The sequence below is a fragment of the Schistocerca serialis genome, chromosome 1 (assembly GCF_023864345.2).
Source record: "Schistocerca serialis cubense isolate TAMUIC-IGC-003099 chromosome 1, iqSchSeri2.2, whole genome shotgun sequence".
Classification (NCBI taxonomy): Eukaryota; Metazoa; Arthropoda; class Insecta; order Orthoptera; family Acrididae; genus Schistocerca; species Schistocerca serialis.
The window spans coordinates 525,644,758-525,661,774 of record NC_064638.1 but is presented as its reverse complement, the minus strand read 5'-3'; the positions used below and the strand labels follow the sequence as shown (position 1 = coordinate 525,661,774).

The 17,017-nt window shown below is 37.7% G+C and overlaps 1 protein-coding gene across 1 annotated transcript in view; it reads right to left on the bottom strand.

The window, feature by feature from the left end:
* The window catches only part of LOC126474687 (DDB1- and CUL4-associated factor 1), a 245,895-nt gene that overhangs the window by 174,319 nt on the left and 54,559 nt on the right, over positions 1-17,017 (bottom strand). The window contains exons 6-7 of the mRNA XM_050102169.1: positions 3,784-3,962; positions 16-198 (exon numbers count right to left, since the gene is read on the bottom strand). Coding sequence (XP_049958126.1) covers positions 16-198; positions 3,784-3,962 — 362 coding nt within the window. The remainder of the gene's footprint in view (positions 1-15; positions 199-3,783; positions 3,963-17,017) is intronic.

Below are 17,017 nucleotides of genomic sequence, written 5' to 3'. Positions count from 1 at the left end.
GGAAGCACTTCTTACCATCATCTGAGTCGCTAGATCGCTTTCTGTCAACTCTTTTCAAGAGATCTGTAGCTACACCATTCAGGCGGTCTCCACAAAATGTATCCATATTCTCCACGGGATGTGGTGGGCTTTGCAAGGGAGATACGTGGTTTTGTGGCTCAGACCCGGACTTGTCTCCATTTTCCTTACTATCATTCCCTGTAATGACATAAAAATACAACAATTTCATTCATCAAATACAGGATATACGTTACAGCAACAATGACTTTATAACTACACATGTGCTACTATAAAAACAAGTCTCAGGAAGCATCACAGCACAATCGAGAAACGGTTCGTCTAATAACAACTGAAGATCTTGGTATGATAAGAGATTTGTGCAAAAATGGTCCCCAAGAATCTCACACCACAACAGCGAGAAACACAGAAAAATGTGGCAGCTGATCTGTTAGAGCAAACGGAAATCAATCCAGAATTGTTGAGCCATATTATCACTGGTGATGAAAGTTGGTTTTTTGAGTATGATCCAGAGACAAAATGCCAAAGTTCGCAATGGTGCTCAAAGGGATCACCCAGACCAAAAAAAAAAAGCTCTCATGTCAAAATCAAAAGTGAAATGCCTGCTTGTGTGCTTCTTTGATTCCAAGGTAATTGTTCATAAAGAGTGGGTGCCTCCTGGACAAACAGTTAACCAATATTACTACAAATAAATTTTAGAAAGACTTCATAAAAAGAGTTCTTCGTGCCCGTGCCGACATTGCTGATAATTGGATTCTGCATCAAGATAGTGCGCCATCCCATACTGCTCTGTCAATACACCACTTTTTAACCTCAAAACAAATTTCAGTACTACCAAAGACACCTTATTCACCAGATATCACTCCGTGCGACTTTTTTCTATTTCCAAGAGTCAAAACGGCTCATTTTCAAACAACACAAGATGTCCAAAAAGCTGTGACAAGGGTCTTGGAGGACATTACAGAAGATGAGTTCCAGAAAGGCTACCATCAATGGCAGAAGCGCTGGAAAAAGTGTGTGCAATCAGAAGGGAACTACTTTGAAGGAGACAACACTAAACTTGACTATAACCGTAAGCAACTTTTTTTTTTTCACATCAGTCTCATTACTTTATTGTCGCACCTTGTATATGTGGACAAGGGAAACAATTCCCGGATTTTTCCCGGATATCCCAGTTAAAAAATACACTTTTGCTATGTTAAGTGACAGTAGATTTTCCCTTGGAACTGAAAAACTTATCAATCCTTTGAATGGTTAACATTTTGTACACTGATGTAGAACTTCCCAGCACAGGGGAGGGTGGGGTGGGGGGCAGTAAGCTACAAGAAAAGCTAAACTTTCACATATAATATTGGTCTCTAAGGCTAATACGCTACATGAGAAGCTAAGATTTCACATGTAATATTGGTCTTTTTTTTTTTTTTACGTGTGTTACACTTTCTCATCACATAAATGTGCCAGTAAAATTTAAAATAATGACATAAATGTCTGGTCTTCTGGGTACGAAATTTTTCTAAGTAGCTGGTCCTCAAAATTTTAAGTTTTAAAGGAGAGTTAAACACACTGTGATTTAAGAAATTCATCCCACATTCTCACATGTAACATAATTCACCTTGTATAAAAGGAAATTTATTTTGAAAGTAATTCTTTTCAAACCACAATTCGCAATATTTACCCGAGACCTGTTAGAGATAGGTTTGTTTTAGCAGTTGCCACAGAATGCCAGAAAACTGGCATTATTGCGCATGCATAGCTGTGATGATGCAGGAAGCCCATACGTTCATATGGATAAAGCATTAAGAGATCTTACATTACATCATAAAAGAAACAGTACATCAGAGGATACTCTAAGAGCACCGAAATTTTATAATACATACTAAGATGCATAATTCGGCTTGTCCAGATTCACAATGAAGTAGGCCCCACCTGGTATTAGCTTTCCCACAAGCTCCCTTAACAGCAAATCACTCACACCCACTAGTCCACTACTATAAATTAATCATACCCATCCACTCCCACTTGCCCGTTCTCACTCACTTGTTCAACCCAAATCATTTTCATTCTCTCTTTGTGTCTCTCTGAGGTCCTGTATAATTGGCGTGTGTTTACTTGAGTGAATATGTGTGTGTTTTATTTTCTGAATAAGGCTTTGGTCGAAATCTAAATGTGTAACTCTCCTTTCGTAGTGCCTGTCTGCTACTCAATGAGTAATTTTTATGGTGAGTAGCAATCTACCCTGTTTCCAATATCGCTGGTAGTCCAACACAGGGTTTCCATTGTTTGAAGGAATGTAGGAAGATATTTTTGCTTAGCAAGAGTGATAAGAAGCAGATTTCAGATTACCTGAATGGTCAACACAAAAATTACACCTTCATCAATGACAATGTTGAGCATTAATGACAAAAATCAAGAGTATTGTATTATATACCTTCAATAGATATGTGCCAATTAAAGTTGCGAGGGATTGGAAAGACCCGCCATGGTTCACCAAGTGTTAGAAAGCTACTATGAAAGAAGCAAAGCCACAATGCAAATCTGAATGTAACCAAAGCCTCACAGACAAACAAAAACCAAACAAAGCCAAAATTGGCATACAGTTATACGTAAAGAGTTGAACAAATCTGAAATTATAAGTCCATCCATCGATCTGACACAAAATTCTAAGGAGGTTTAACTCGTGTGTGTGTGTGTGTGTGTGTGTGTGTGTGTGTGAAAGAGAGAGAGAGAGAGAGAGAGAGAGAGAGAGAGGAGGGGGTGGGGGGAGTGATGGGAGGGGGCAAGGTTCCAGCATGGGTTAAAATAATATGTTGCACTGGTTTGGGGCCCAGTATTCACCACTTGCATGCTCACAAAAGTGTTTTAAGCCCCCTGAGGGGTCGTCAAGAAAGAGTGCAGGTGAACAAAAAAAAAATGATGCGAGGAAACAGGTCGGACCATCTAATTGTTCACGAATACACAAATAAATTCAATTAATACTCTTGAAATCAAGAGAAAAAGCTTTTTTGTGACACATTATGCCACTTACATAATGGTCTATGTTTCTGCTGCTTCATTAATAAATTCAACTTTTTCCCCTTCTCATTCAGTAAGGCTTATTTATTTATTTCTGTATATCTTTAACTCAATTCTTCATGTATTTTCTGAAAGATATAACTGCATTCGACTATAAAACAGGTTTTGTTTCACAGTCTAGATTTCGGACTAAGACAATTATCACGTGTTAATAAGTACTATAAATCATTAGACTTGAACAGCACACAAGTCATCGCCAAAACACATATCCTCTCTCATTTACTTCGCATTATCTCGCATTTACTTCGCGCGAAATTGGTATATATAGCTACACTAATTGGCTTAACTATGCTAATTAGCATATTGCACAAAAGTTCTTGCATTTACCTTGGGCAAAATTGGTTTATATAACCAAAGATACATGTTTTGATAATGACTTGGGTTCCACTAGAGTCTAATGATTTAAAATACGCGAAACATTATGGGCTTAAGTCCGAAATCTAGATTGTGAAATAAAACCTGCTGTGTAGTAAAATGGCTGTTATATGTCTCAGAAAGTTTTATATGACTGTGACTCCATTCAAAAGTAAATTCCTTAATTCTTTATGTATAACAGTGTTTGCAATACTTACTAAAGTAAATCATGTATGTCTAAAACAGAAAACTGATCTGGATGTGAAAATATATCTTGTGCACAAATATGGCAAAGTAGAATAATTTTACATTTGAACATCTGAGTTCAGAAATTCATACCTCTTTTCCGTCTGCTGCGTGCAGGCACTCTTCTCATTTCAGTGTCAAAATCTACTGTAGGGCCAAGATGTGCAAAAGGTCTTGTCAAAGGCCCACCTTGACTGCGCTCTTCAGCAGCTCTGCTTTGTAATTTATGAAGTTCTTTGAGCATAAGTGGCACAAGTTTTGCATTTTGTTCTCTGTAACAAAAGAGTTATTGAATCAGATGAAAATTTTTGGGGAGAAGTCCTTATATAACTATAATCTGTTTCAAATTTCACAATGATGAATAAATTTTAACTTTTTTTTCATTCCTCCAAGTGACAGGTAGGCAAAGACAGCAGTACATTGAATGGACAACATTGGGCCACCTAGAACTCATCTCAACACAGTGTTTCAGTGCAGGTATTTGCCAAGCTTGGCATAAAGAATGAAAGATTGCAACAGTTTGCCCTGTTTTAGTAAACGAGTTAACTGTAAGAAACTTTCTGCCAGATTAAAACAGTGTGCCACACCGAGGCTTGAACTCGGGACCTTTGCCTTTCGCGGGCAAGTGCTGTACAGTCTGAGCTACCCAAGCACGACTCACGTCCCATCCTCATAGCTTCAATTCTGCCTTTAGCTCGTCTCCTACCTACCAAACTTCACAGAAGCTCTGCTGCAGACCTTGCAGAACTAGCACTCTTGGAAGGAAGGATAATGCAGAGATATGGCTTAGACACAGCCATTCTGGAGTTAACTCTAACTTTCAACTGACAGCAATCCCATAATTGCTGACACTAAATCAGAAAAAAATGAGACAAAAACAATTTTATTCAGGAACTTTTCTTCTATTGCTGTTAGATTACTTTTTTAGTTGCTTTATTCAATTTTTAAATACACAGTTGGTGAACATTACTTCGTAAAACACTCAGGTAAAAATGCTACAAAGATATCAGTCCTCTTCAAATGCAAAACAAATATTGACATACAATTGTCTGTCTATTATGTATCCTTAAAAACACAAATTTATCAAAGCAAAGAATTAAAGTATGCACAGAAAATTTTATTTAGCTAAAACAGTTTTTTATCTAATAGCTATTACAGTGACACATTATGAAATAATAATTTAAAAGAGGCTTTTATGGCACTGTTTAACTGCAGTTTATCATGCCAAAATCTCATATATCATGCTAAATACTTCGATTTTGAGATGTTTATATCAAGACCATGTGATAGCTTCCATCAATGATTTTAAAGATAAAATATATTTTCCATGGAATCAAATCTTTCAAACATATCTGATGGCATATCAAATCATTATACAAATTGTTTGAATCACATTGCAAGAATTTAATAGGAACAGAAAACTGTTCGTCAAAATCAATAACAAATTTGAAGTTTGTCAAAAGTACATTTACGTCTAAAGTGCTGACAATCTTATGATTAAATGAAAACGAAACAGAAGTTTTGCCTTTTCATTACCTGTTACTGAAGTATCTGCGCTAGCAGAACAGGAATGCGGAAAACACAAGCCTGAAAATAATTTATTGGACTCACCCAAACAAAACAATAATACAATCTCCGAAAGAACAGCAGACTCGATCCCAACTGCGGATCGACACAAATATAAAATACCAAATAATAATAATAATAATAATAATAGGAAAGACCCGACTCTTCATGGGGAGCGAACACAATAAACAGTCCTACACTGTCACGAGGTTCGTTGACTATACCAAGTCCATCTACAAGAGATCGGCCAGCTAGAAGAGGCGTCTCGCCGAGGCGGCAGGTCTGTATTCTTCCAAGCTGTGCATCGAACTGCCTTTTGCTGGCAGTACGCCGCATTATAAAGCCCGTTGGCACAGGTATCTGCTGGAACTATTTGCGATCACGTGCCTGGAGTATCAAAGTAGTTCCTGGGCTAGCTGCAACCTCTAGTGAAGCTGTTCTGCAGGCTCTGCGAATGGGTAGCGGTCCTTGGCAGCCATTGGTGGAGACCTAGTGGTGTGTTGTGGCCGCCAGTAAGTATCTGTTTTGACAACACAGGCTACATAGGTTTTCCTGGTGATTATACGCCCTGTGATGCAGGCATCCAGTGTTGGCTGGACGTGAAGTGGGATGCCAGTGCAGTAGGCGCTACGATGTACGAGACAGGCACCCACAGCAGTTACAATATGTGAAAATTCAGCAATTTTCAGCAAATTAGGCGGCACTTTCAGTCCTTTCATGTAAAATTCAAACAAATTTTAAGCTCTGAGGAAACACACTGCATTTATAAAATTAGCAGTCAAAGGAGTCAGGCATTATATTCAGTCTTAAGTGATAGAGTATTTTTATGTAACTCCAGTCCCAACAATTACCAGCAGTCTCAATAATTACCACCTGGGACTGGAGGGCTAAGCAAAGCATGGCAAAGTGAATGTCAAAATGCAGATAAAGATCTTTTCAGTCATCTGTTTCATTACGTTTCATACCTTGGTAACAACTTCATCCTACCATATAGGATTTATGAACTTCCTAGCCAAGACAACACATCAGAACAAACATAAAAGAAATATGTTGTATAATATAACATTAATGTTTAAAAAATAAGAACAGCGCTGGGGTACGTTTAGCGACTTTTCTCTGCCAAATAAAATATCCTGTATTTTGTCGAACAAACAATTCAAATCAATTAACGAAAGCCAGTCAAAATTCCCTTGTGAGAGAAGCAATCTCTTCATCAATTCCACTCAGTACAGTGGCCCTTTCAGCCAGTATCCGTGACTTTATGACCTCCAGTTCTTTAACTTGCTGGACGATGGATCTCTTCCATCCAGCTCTCTTAGCATCTTTATCTTCTTCACATTTCTTCTGCTTTCAAGCCTCGCCATATCGATCTTGAGCATTGCAATAGTCGAGACCTGTTAATGTCAATTTTTAAGACACCGTCAGCTGATTTCAGGCCATAATATACTTGACGTATGGCTACCAATGGCTTGGTTTCTTGGTTGACCATCATACACTCTTTATTAATGGAAAAACGTTGCTCTACAAAGGCTTGACCATGGCTCAGAATGTAACCCTTTGAAGAAAGCTACACAAATGCTGACAGGTGTTATCACTATCCAATAAGCCTCTGCAAAAGTGATTGCTTCTTGTCTCAGCCGTCCCATAGTTTGCACAGAGGTCCAAAAATATCTCCTTACCAAGAAGTTGCAAGAATTCTTTCTTAACTTTATAACAGTCCTTAGCACTTATCTAATTCTGCGAAGAGAATTTCTGCAAGGCATTCAAGATTCTAGCCTTGCTAGTTCTTGGGGTCCTATTTATCACAATTGGATCAACCTGCACTCAGTGGAAGGCACTTTTACTTTTCTGAGCTCAGACCATACAGCATGACCTAAGTTCATGTCTATTGCAGGAATAAGACCAGTTTTATTATCATGTTTTATATCAAACACTGATTTCATGGCAGATAATGCTTCAGCCTTAACAAGGACAGTCAATCAGCAAGTAGAGAAGACAAAGCATTGTAAAGGAAAGGTGCCATGGGCCACACATTGTAAGGCCCTCAAAAAGGGCACGACCTGTCCCGAAACAAAGCTAAAAAAAAGCTGGCAGCAGAGCATCTTCAAGGTACTTCAACATCATTTGCCAGCTGTAAGTATCTATTTTAATCTTGTGCTCCTTTACTTTGTTCGCATAAGTCTTTAGAACGGGGCTGATTTTTACACACCGGTCAACCGCATCCTTGTTTTCCAGCCAGCGCATGGAGCAAAACTTTTTAGAGAAGGGTGGATTTTCGGGTTTATTATTTCTTTCTGGTACATTCTTCAACATGGTATAAATCAATCTCAGAAAAGGTATAATGCCACAGTTAGTCTTTAAGGCTGCATTTTGAATCTCTGATGAATTGTATGAAGACCACAAGATCCCATCTCAATAAAAGTTGGTGCACTGTCCCATGAATACTCTTGAGATCTAGATGCAAATCTTTCAATAATGTCCAACTGACATTAGGCCCATCCACTGATACATGAAGCACGTTGGCAAGATCACATATTTCTATCTTAACATGACCGCATATATAGGCAGCAGTGGTACGGCCTAAAAATTCAGATGAAGAATAGTATATTTCAAGTTGTTTGTTAATTTTGAGCCAATATCTGAGAGCAATACCCATTTGCTGCAACTCTGACACCTTGTTAAGGCTCTCATCAAATAAAATTACAAAAGCAATGTCCCCTACAAGATCTTCGATAACAGTTTTCCTGCAGTGCGGAGCTAATCAGTGATGATGCCTTAATGACATGATACCTTAGTCCATCCACGCTGCATCTTACTAACTATATTATCATTAGGAAACATGACTGGAAACAAAGCAGTTTGATTTCCTGCAATACAAAAGGATGAATAATTTTCGACAGCCTGCAAAGCCCATTATTTCACACTTGTAACATCATCCTGAGTCATGTGCTTTGAAATATGACTGTTAGACAATGCAGCATTAGTGGCAGTGGCGGAGGTGATGCCAGACTGCAACAGCTGGGAGGTCTATACATCACTTAACAGTCATAGAACTGCACTTACCAAGGACTGACAAAAAAGATAAATGTTCACTGTCTTCTTCACTGCCGTGACTGCCTTGGGCCTCAAATTACTGAAAGCGAAAGACTTGCATATCGTGCAATATGGTTGGAATTTGATGTCTTGTGGGCCCTAATGCCCTCAAACCTTCAGTCATTCATCTTTTCAGCATTGAATTTCACCTTGCTTGGTTTCACCATGATATACTACTAGAACACTGCGAGAGTTGCCACTTGACTGAGGACAGAAAGTTGTTTTTGGCAACACTCCTGCAACAATCAAAATTCGGTGCACCTTCGAAGGTGATATGCCACACAAAAAACGGATTTTCCTGATGAGCCACGGATATTTCTGGCGGATTCTTTGATTCCTGCAGCCCCTGCCTATGTGTCTGTGGAGGCTTGACCTTCAGACTGTAACCACAGAATGCGAGAATAAAATATTCACAGTGTCCCTCCATACCTCATAAATGGTTCGAGTTACCGAAACGACAATTTGGCAAATGAAATATTTGAGTATTTTTCTACGTGGTAAGGAAATGGAATTGTCTTACCTACTGCATTATATGAATAACTATAGACTTTTGTAATAGAATGATTTTTTTTTTTAATCTTCTATAGTTGCTGAAATGAAAATTAGTGTGGCTTTGCAACAAAATATGTTAAGAAATTACACGTTTGTTTTCATACAGACAATGTGATTTTTCATAAACTTCTGATCTGAACTGATGACATTTAGCCATTTAATAAACCACCGTTTCACGATTCTGTCACAACTGCAAGTGCATTAGAATGATAGTGAAGTAACACTGTGTAAACTCCACTTTGTTTTGCCAAAGGAAGTAAATTTTAACAATTAAACAAGAGAAATGAAGCTGTTACTCGAAATTCGCCACTTGTGAATGAATGGTTTTCAAGAGACACCAAATTTTAGTTGCTACAAATATACTGAAGGGGCTGGACCATGACCATGACGAAAAACACAGAATTATATTGTGAAATACTTTGTTTATGAAAACTGACACATGCACATTACACAAAGAAGACTGTAAAAAACAGGGAGTACACAGAGATAGTTGAAAAATTTCTTGACCATTTTCTGTCTGTGGTCCACAGTGTTGTTATAAAAACTAACTACAAAATTTGAAATGGAGGTTCATAAAAAAATCCATTTGTAGCAACCATATCATCTGTAGCTGTTTGATAATAACTGAAAGTATTTTCAATCCATCTTTGCATCTATAGTACACAAAACAATAGTACCAAACAAGGAAATATCTAAAAGAAACTTGCAAGCAGACAGTATTTCTTGAGGTGAGCAAAAATCTAAAGTACTAAGTTCAACATCTTTTGCAACAAACTGTTTTTAGATGGAGAAAGCAAGCCAAATGGTAATAAATGTGTTTTATTAAGACTAATGATGTTATTTTATTTCAATAAAACTAAACACACTTGGTTGCAAAAATACGCATTTCCTTGGAGTCACAAGACAGATTTAAAATACCTTCACTGACCTCAGAAGAAAGTGGGCCTCTTGAAAGAAGTGTATAGGGCAAGGAAGAATTGTGTAAACCAACACTATAGGTGACTGTCAATAAAATGTTGATTCTACTATGCTCATTATTGTTAATTATAAATCAATGTGTTATGTCTATTACTTTTCAGGTATTGTTCGATTTTCGTTTCAAGAAACACACGATTACGAAGTGTACAAACTGCCAGTGACTGCCACAATTTTCTTCTTTGTATAGTGCATATTTCCAAAAAAACTTCTTTGGAAGTGCCAAAATGTACTTGAATAAATAAAATGCTTATAAAACGGCACACTATCCAATGTGCTTGTGGTGAGACAGTCACAGTTTCTCAAATCCATCACCTGTGGCCTCTGGCCTGCAGAGGAACACTGCAGTCTTGGGTCCACAGATAAAACACAAAAATTCACCGCATTACACCACACACACAAACAGACCCACACTGCAGCCAGATTGGTGAGATTAGATCCAACTGGCAGGGCTTGCACATTAGCAGGAAACGGCTGACTTCAGATCAGAAGGCCTGATCCATTAGAGATACCTGCAGAAATAATTTGAGGTTTTAGTCCATCAGGGAAATCCACTCACGTAGCCAGCTATTCACGAGTCACAGAGCCAGCTATTCACAAGTCACAGACGGTATGTTGATGAAATGAGATTGTGGTGATCAATCCATGCAACAGTAAGTTGTGTGAATACTCTGAGAATCAATAATAATGAGGATACGCAGCAACTCACAATAAAGATGATCAGTAAGCTGCAGACAGGCACATAGAAAAGACAATCATATTCTCACAACTAAATTTTCAACCATAGTCTTTGTCAGAAAATGAAACCGCACACACATTCACACAATCTCAGACACAATTCATGAACACATGACCACCGTCTCAGGCGGTTGCATCTACAGTCTCTGAAAATCATATCCAAACAAAACACTCCTCACTCCTCATGCCTCCTTGCCCTTCATCGGCAGCTGCTAGGCTAGTGCCAAAAAATGAATGGTGGCAGTACTGACAGCAAGCTGAGGGGAGTGGTCAGGAGGGGAGAAGAAGTAGGAGTGAGTAGGGAACCAGTGCACATACTCAGCTGCACTCAGACAGTGACGATGCATAGCATCTCAATAAACCAACCATTTCATCCACTGAGACAAAAATGAGGTTTTCCCAGCATTTTTTTTTTTTTTTCGCATTTCTTTCTGATTTTTTCCTGATACGTTTCAAATTCCAATTTTCAAGACTTGTGGCAACCCTGTAATTAAACTACAGAATTCCACAGTTTTTCACATGGTACTTTGTTGTTAGGGCTAATCGAAGCAGGAAGACAGAAATGGTTTTTACATGTTGTGCAATGCCTTCCTGAAAATTTTCCTGTCGCTTATCAACTAAATCTATAAAAATGAATGTCTCTTCGTTTGTGCCGTAAGCATTCCTGTATCACTTATCCAATTGGAACGCAACTTTGGCGAGTAGCTGTGCATATGCCTGTGAAGCCATATGATTTAGTACACCCATTTTACAATTAGGTAGTATGCAAGACTTTTCAACAACTCTGTGTATTTGATATAGTTTAGCAGCAGTTTGCACATTTCTGGTGTATACATCTAATGGTCAACATGACAGACATTACAATGCACTGATAATTGATGATGTGGTGATTGTTATAGTCTGAAATAATTTAACTCACATGAGACAATTCTTCATCATATAGATGGTGATAGTGAGTCTCAGAAACTTTAAGTTCATACAAAGGATTGCAATATTCAATTTTATTTTGGCAAAGAGAAGATGGATATCGTTCCAGTATCAAATTCAGAAATACACAAACATGTGGAAGTAAATAAGAAACTCATTGTCATTCATACCAACTGATTTTTCATAAAAATGCTGAAAATAAACCTTGAAATGTCAACAACTGTTCTATCAATACATTGTCGATATGTATCAAAACCAAATAGCTTCTCTACATTTGGTGTGCTCAAACATTATGGATTTCATTGTCAAGCATAATGTTTTTGGAGAGACACACTGTTGGAGGTATCCCATGGAATGGCAACAGAAGGATTGCCCCATGCACACAGTTTGATTTGGTTTACTGAAAAGTCACATCACATCAAACTGATCGAGTCATCTCAGCACATATAGAAAATTTTGATGTAGTCCCACATTTGTTTGGAATCTATACCAAAAACATGATCCATGTTCCACGTGACTTACTCAACAACAATTCACCATGCATATCTGATTGGAAATACCTGAACAATACAGACTGACTTGCCGAGACTATCACTGGCAATGGTGGATATCTACTCCATCACTGATGATCAATTGAGAACGTGGCAAATTTATCACTTTAAAAGTACAAAACAATGACAATGAAGTCAATAATCATTGAATTGTACTATATACACAATTACTCTTGAAAATGTACAAAGCATACATCAATATTGAGTGTTGCAACTCAGTGAAATCGAGCAAGAACGTTTCAATGACATGGCAGGTTTGGGAGCAGAAAATGCCAACAGCATCTATGACTGAAATCAAGCAATATAAACTGGAATACTACATTAGGAACAATGAATAAATATGGTAGGGGTGATCTATATTTACTTTCTTTGGAGAAGAAAAACTTCTCAGCCAAGATAGCAATAAAACAATGTATTGTGGATAATCGGTTTCAGTAAACTATGGTAACCTTCATCAGATCTTTTTACATGTTATTATAAACATCTTGGGCCAGATGTTTATAATAACCTGTAAGAAGATCTGATGATGTAACACAAGTTTACTGAAATTGGTTAACCACAATACAGTCTCTTGTTGCGATCTCGGCTAAGAAGTTTTTCTTCTTTTAAGGAAGAAATATGGCACATTATATCATTTCCAATCCAAGAGTGACAACCAACAGTAGTTCATCTGGCAGCGCAGTTTGAAAATGAGCAGCACATGTACTTCAAAACAGACTGTATGTACAAGAGCATTGTCACCACCAACTGCATTTTTATCATGGTTTGTGGATGATATGTCTGCTAAGAAAATACTTTCTTCTGACATGCCAACATACTAATGTGCAATGCGTCAGCGAACAAGATTCAACATTTCACATAAAGTGAAGCAGATGCATGGACATCCCAATTTATATATTACACACCTCAACAATGCAAAAGCTTGCCAAGAACTGAATTTTTCTGAAAACAATGCAAACTGGGATACTTCACTCACTAATGCATACACTACTGCTCAACCACTGCAAATACATGTGCTATTTGCAATCATACTGACCATGTGCTTGCCATCCAATCCAAAAGATCTTTTGGAACAACACAAAAGCTACACAAGAGAAGACATCCTGCACTGTTTGCACACTATGAACCAAAACCCAAGACATTCAATTTGCACTAAATGTGTATAATGAGATACTGGTTTCAATTGAGGCCACTGGTTCAGCTATCACTAACAAATATCACTGATACAACTTACAACAACTGCATTAATTAATGTGCAAATGACCTTTTTGAATGTGATTTGCACTGATAAAAACACTCTGGTGTTGACAAATTAGCTGTAGTTCTTCTAATGAATCTTCTGAGAGTGGTTCCAGAACAGCACACAGCATAACACAAATTATGTAAGCATTTACAAGCCAAAGGGGCAGATTGTATTTCCTACATGACCCACACACACAGCCAAAATTTTTCACTTATTTTGTCAACCATATGATCATAAAAACGGTATTGCATTGACAAATTGCATCCAGGGGAAGTGTGACAACTGTTTTGGATTATGGCCAAACAGCACATACAGCAAATATGGCACTGAAGTTGCCACTGAGTTGTAAATCACTGAGACACCAACATGTATAACTCCAATAGAAGTTGTGGAATTGGTAAAGCCATGTCAGCACATTATATAGGATGAATGTGCTGTAGTGCACAGTACCACTTAATCACACAGAGAGGAAATTAACAGAGATTCAGTGGTGCACTCTGAAGATTTTTGACAAACTCTACCAGTTATATTGTGTTCAACAGCTGCTGATGGCCTTAATGTTCATCTCAAATAATCAGTTTTATGTCAACAGGTACAGAAATTGACTCTGAAAACCAGTCTGCATGTACCGCCATGACATGAAGCATCTTCTGTACATTTCACAGAACAGTTGTTGGATATTGGGATTGGGAAAATGGCAACTGAAATTACAGAACAAGCTTCAGGTATACATCAGAAGGAAGAACAGAAATACTGTGTATACAAAAGCACTTCAATACAAAGTATTTAAACACAGTGTGTACATAAAGTCTAGGAACACTCTTAATTATTTATTGCACAAGAACTAAACATTGTACGTATGTCATACATATTGCACTTTGAAGAGAAATTCTGAAAGTTTTTTTACAAACATTCGATATGGGAACCATGAGTGACACGGCAGACGTCAATACGGTAATCGAGTTCTTGGCATACCCATCCCAGCTGTGGCATCGTCAACTGTGGTAGTCGCTTCCCGTATTCACTCCCAGAGCTCTGCTAGATCACGTGGTAGAGGCAGTACATACACCAGATCTTTAATGTGTCCCCACAAAAAAAAGGTGCAAATTGCCAAACCACACTGTGGCGGTATACATGAAAAAAAATTTTTTTTCAAGTTTTCTCTTCAAAATGACATATGTACGGTATCTGTACAATTTTTGACTCTTGTGCAATAAATAATTGAAGGTGTTCTCAGACTTTATGTACACCCTGTACAAACACTCTCTCTCTCTGTAAGTGGCATTGTAAGACATGCCGTGTATTTACTAGCTGTTAAATACAGAACATGATTCTGAAAGCGCAGCACTGACTGCTGCAGTTATCTAGTACGCAGCGTACATATCTCCCATAATACAGTGGTTCTCATTTAATTTTTTTAATCCTTCTTCACAGAAACAGACACCGCAACGAAACTTTAGTTGTAAGGCATGAAGTCATTAGTACGATGTCAACAGAAGTTTGTAACTATAGTCCGATTAGAATTATTTGAGGGGTGACACCTTTCACTTGCCGCTACAGTGGTGCCACATCAGCTGCCGGCTACTGCTCACTTATAGGTGACACACAAACAGGGCGCGTCACTTCACCAATGCTGTTACATGTAATGCGGAACACTGTTGCAAATGGCCTGCTGCGACTTATGACAGAAATACCTGATGCTCTGTCGACAATCGATTTTATGTGACTAATGACTGAACTGTGGCAGATGACTTGTTTTGTAGCCTTGAATTTAAACCTGTGGCCTAACCTAATCACAAACTTGTGATGTGCAATGTATATGAGATGGCAGACAACAGCAGCAAAACTAAGATCAAGATCACTTTGTTCAAACCGATTAAATGTAGCCTCCACGAGCAAACGTAAGAGAGAAAAATATCAGTTTCAGCAATAAAAAACAAACTGTAATTTTTTGCTATCTTTCATTGGTTATCTAAAACTATTCTCACACTGCGATACATGAACTGCCGTGTTACCAACCAATGAGCATTCCAGGTTGGCACTTGCTTGCAGATTATAGGCAACACAGGCAGAGAGTAAACAAAAAAAGAATGATAGGAAGGAAAATAAGAGAAAATAAAAAAGTCAATACAATAACAGGGTGTATACATGGACGAAGAAAAAAAATTCCCGGATTTCCCGGTTAAAAATACACTTTCTCCCGGATGAAAATACATTTTTTCCGTGTTAAGTAACAGTATACTTTTCCTCGAAACTGTAAACATATCAATCCTTTAAATGGTTGTGGTTTTATACGCCAGCGTAGAATTTCCCGGAACTTTAGAAAACGAAACGCAGGGGAAAATACACGTTTTAGAAAGATGTCTGATGTGCAGCAACATGTACACTGCATATTTTCATATTATGAAAGAATAAATTTGAATTCCACCAAACATCGCATGTTACTTTCCGAAGGATTGAAATCGAGATTGTGATGTGCTTTTGTAAGCCAGTTGTAGCTCGTGTCAAGCGATCTTGCCAGCCGATGCAGTGGATATTCAGATCATAGGACACGTGATGCACTCAGCCAATAGCAACATCACTGCAAAGTAGCGCGAACACACAAATATGAAAAGGTAATGGTTTAAATTAATATACATATATACATAGCTTTGCTACAAGAAAAGAAAAGCTTTTACGTTTAATATTGGTCACTTAAGATTAATAAGCTGCAAGAGAAGCTAAGCTTTAACATACAATGATCATTTTTGCGTGTGTTACACTTTAAAGATACATCACAACAAATTTGCCAGTAAATTTTTAAACAACGACATAAATGTCTGATTTTCTGGGCTCGAAAATATTCCAAATGGTCACCCTCAAAGACTTTATTTTTGAATGAGAGTCAAAATGCTCTGTGATTTAAGAAATTCATCGGACATTCGCGCGCACAGAGTTCATCTTGTGTAAAAGGAAATTTACTTTGAAAGTAATGCTTTCCAAACAACCATTCACAATATTTTCCCACGACCTGTTAGAAATAGAATCGTTTCAGCAGTTGCCAGAGCACGCCAAATAACAGTTGTCGCAGCGCTTGCGCAGCTACGATGAAGCAGGAAGCCCGTACGTTCGTACGTGCAAAACATTAAAAGATCTTACATTATGTCATAAAAGAAACAAGACATTAAAGGACACTCCAAGAGCATGGGAATTTTGTGAACTATATTAAAATGCATCATTCGGCTGAAAGTGCACATTCGTATGTCCAGATTCAGATGTAAATTTTCTTGGAGTACCTGTACTGTATAACCTCATGTTTGCTTCTTTATTAAGGCATAATGCCATATGTACTAGAAGATGAAAACGTGAACTTGAAATGCAGCGAACAGTTGAAACTAGCCAATAGCGTGGAATTAAACACTTAGTTTCAAATAAATTGACCGCCTCAGCAGAAAATATTAGTAAAAGTCAAATTTCTTTAACAAACAGACAAAAATAACTTCATTGTTCTGCAAGGTGATTAACGCTTGACTGTCAGAAAGGTGGAAACAAAATAATCTGAAACTAATTACATATTTTAGCCTTCCATAATTATGTGAATGTATTTGAATTCACTTGATAGCTCCCAGCCACAGAAATCCATTTTGTCTTCATTTGAAGTGGTAAGACGCAAAAAATTTAAAAATTGACTTTTCAAAAATAT